The sequence below is a fragment of the Rutidosis leptorrhynchoides genome, chromosome 3 (assembly GCF_046630445.1).
Source record: "Rutidosis leptorrhynchoides isolate AG116_Rl617_1_P2 chromosome 3, CSIRO_AGI_Rlap_v1, whole genome shotgun sequence".
Classification (NCBI taxonomy): Eukaryota; Viridiplantae; Streptophyta; class Magnoliopsida; order Asterales; family Asteraceae; genus Rutidosis; species Rutidosis leptorrhynchoides.
In genome coordinates, this window is record NC_092335.1 from 158,111,851 (window position 1) to 158,115,525 (window position 3,675).

At 37.1% G+C, this 3,675-nt stretch overlaps 1 protein-coding gene across 1 annotated transcript; it reads right to left on the bottom strand.

The window, feature by feature from the left end:
• Nucleotides 1–370: 370 nt before the first annotated feature.
• Nucleotides 371–886, bottom strand: LOC139900528 (uncharacterized). The gene has a single exon (XM_071883294.1). It carries the CDS (start codon nucleotides 884–886, stop codon nucleotides 371–373), a length of 516 nt encoding a protein of 171 aa, XP_071739395.1.
• Nucleotides 887–3,675: the final 2,789 nt, after the last annotated feature.

Genomic DNA, 3,675 nt, shown 5'->3' on the forward strand with positions numbered 1-3,675 from the left:
TAATCAAGTCTTAACAAGTTTGATTGCTTAACATGTTGGAAACACTTAATCATGTAAATAACAATTTCATTTATTATATATATAAACATGGAAAAGTTCGGGTCACTACAGCGTGTTGGGAAGTTATCCCACATAGGTCATGGACAAAAACAAATGTATGCATATAAGTCAAAGGGGAAGTCCCTCTATCACCAATTGGTTTTAGAAAAAGATGGACTCTTGAACTTATATGTTGTACATGTTGTTGGACTACACGATTTATCAATCTGTCAAACTGTTACCATTTCGGTGTGAAAATATAACCATACAAAACATTTATTTTTTTTTAACAACTTAAAATTTAATAAAATACTAGCAAGAAGCTAGAAAATTACAAAGACGATAAGGGGTTTTGAAGCCAAACAATCCAATTAAGGTTAGCTTTCTTATAACGCGATGAAATCCAATCAAAAGAGGATAAAACAATCGTATCTAAAATAAAACACTTCTTAAACTTAGAAGGATCAAAAATTCTTCCATTTCTGAATCTCCAAAGGGTCCAGATAGTTGCATAACATATAGCTTCTAAAATAATAACTTTCACCGGTTGTTGACTAGACGACATAATCCATTGCCAAAGCTCTTCAACAGAATTCCAAACCGGAAGCGTCATATCAATCCACGAAGCAATGTAAGACCAAACACTAACCGTAATCTCACAATCGAAGAACACATGAGGAAGGTCTTCAATATGTGAAGAGCACGAGGAACACAACAAATTCGGGACCACAATTCCTTTATCAAGCAAGTTACATTTATCCGGCAACCTGTTGAGACGGGTACGCCAAAGAAAAAAATTAATATTAGGGGGCACAACCTTACACCAATGCGTTGGCCTAGAGCCCATTTGCGATTGATCCATAAGACCATTCACAGAAAACAAGTCATTTGGAAGTAAAGTGCAGGACCATGAGTCTTTCAAAGAGGAAAAGGAGATGGTATCTAAAGTAGCTAACAAATCGGCTAGCTACTGAGATTCAATGCCACCCCTCAATTGTCTTCTCCACTTCCAGTTCCAACCATTATTCGAGTGTCTATCTGAAACCAAACATGACTTGTTCAACTCAAGAGCGAATAAGCGAGGGAATAAAACAGATGGAGCCGCGCCATTCAGCCACTTGTCGTACCAGAACAATGTATCATTCCCATTTCCAATTTTAATAGATAAGAAGTTGAAAAGTGATGGATGTTGCACATGCAGGCTGATCAAAAAACGATTTAGATTAGCCCAAGTGCCACCAACATGACAATTAATTATTGGATAAATTCCATCCAATTGATCACCATGAATTGCCTTAATAACAGAGACCCATAGCCAATTCTTGCAAATGACATACCTCCACCTCCATTTATAGAGAAGAGCATTATTGAGTGATTCAAAACTAACCACCCCAAGACCGCCTTTATCTTTACTTTTAATGATATCGTTCCATTTAACCCAGTGAGTTTTATGGTCTTCTTTGGTGCCACCCCATAAGAAATGTGCTCGCAATGATTCGAGGCATTTAAGAACACCTTTCGGAGCTTTAAAGATTGAGAGAAAATAAGTTTCGAGAGTCCCCAAAACCGACTTAATCAATGTTAAACGCCCGCCAAAAGATAAAAGATTCGACTTCCAGTTAGCTAATCGATTTTGAACTTTCATAATAATAGGACTCCAATTCTCTTTAAGACGCATATTAGCACCAATAGGGATGCCAAGATAAGTAAAAGGAAATGTTGCAGGGATACAACCAAATAAAGAAGCAACTCTGTTACACACAGAAGATGGAATGCCGATACCAAGAAGATTCGATTTATGAACATTGAGCTGTAATCCCGAGACCATGAAAAAACAGTTCAAGATGGTGATAAGATTCCTAACATTGGTATCATTCCATTCCCCAATAAAAAGAGCATCATCCGCGAAGAAACAATGAGACATAATAACTGACTGATCATTGGTTCCAACTGATAATCCTTTAAACATTTTAAGATCAATGGCATCCAAAATAGCAGTGTGTAATCCTTCCATACAAATAATAAAAAGAAATGGAGAAAGTGGGTCACCTTGACGAAGACCATGACCAATCTTAAACTCTTCCAAAGGACAACCATTCACCAAAACAGAAGCAAATGAGGATGATAAGCATCCTTTAATCCAATGAATCCATCTCCGTACAAAGCCCAAATTTTGAAGCATCGAAATAAGAAAATTCCAATTTATTGAGTCAAAAGCTTTCTCAAAATCCACCTTTAAGAGCATAGCTTTTCTCCTTTTACGTTTGCACCAATCAACAGTTTCATTAATCATTAGCGGACCATCCAAGATTTAACGCCCTTTGATAAAAGCCGACTGTTCATTACTAATGATATCATCGATAACCGTAGAAAGCCTGTTAGCCAAAAGTTTCGCCAAAATTTTATACTGGACACCAATAAGGCTAATGGGACGGTAATCCTTTACAAACAAAGGATTGTCGTTTTTCGGGATCAAAGTAAAAAAAGATGAATTGCAACCTTTAGGAATGAAGCCGGTTGAGTGAAAATTATGGACAAAGTTGAAAACATCATATTTAATCAAATCCCAGAAATGTTTAATAAAACGGATCAAAAAACCATCCGGACCGGGAGCCTTATCATCACCGCAATCCCAAACTGCATTTTTGATTTCACACTCCGTAAAGGGCTGTTCAAGACCCACTGCCACGTCAGCTGACAGTTGCTTGAGGTGAATACTAGGGTTCGCTATCTTGATGGAATTGCAACTTTGGAATTTCACTTTAAAAAAGTCTAGAAACGTCTTTTTTACAAGATCCAAAGTTGAAATCCAATTACCATTCGAAAGGACTCCTTTAACTGTCAATTTACTCCTTTTCCTGTTAATGTAGGAGTGAAAAAAAGACGTGTTCTCGTCACCAAATAAGTTCCAAAGATTTTTATTCTTTTGAGCGGCATTCATCAACTCTCTTTTATTAATCGCAGACAAATCTTTAAGGGCATTAACTCGCTGTATAGACAACGAAATAACATCCCCTCCGTATACTAATTCCTCATCTAGCATATCAATGGTATCCATGATACGTTTCTTATCTTCACAACAAGAATCCAAATGAGCTTTATGCCAAGTCTTTAGCTTCATTTTAACATACTTTAGTTTAGATTTAAAGACAATGAATGGGTTGTTACATTTACAATCATTCACTATCACCGGATCAACCCAAGCATTCCGAACAACATCTTCAAAGCCGTCTATCAAGAACCAAGAAGCAAAAAGTTTGAAGGGAGTGGGACCGTAATTCATGTGATTCGAAAACAGAACAATTGGACAATGATCTGACCAAAGGTTAGGAAGTACACGGCCAATTGGGTCTGGATAAGAATCAAAAAAGCTGCTCGAAAGTAAAAACCGATCTAATTTAGCTCTACTATCACAAGACTTACTGGATCTAGTGAATTGCCTACCACCCATGGGTAAATCCATCAATCCATTAGAAGAAATGAAGTGGTTAAGATTAGCAGCCGTGTTGGTACAAAATGCCGAACCTTGCCTTTCATTAGCTGTGCGGACTACATTGAAATCGCCAAACAAGATGTAGTCACCTTGATTATTACTCAAAAAATCCGAGATAAAGGACCACAATAACGCTTTATTAC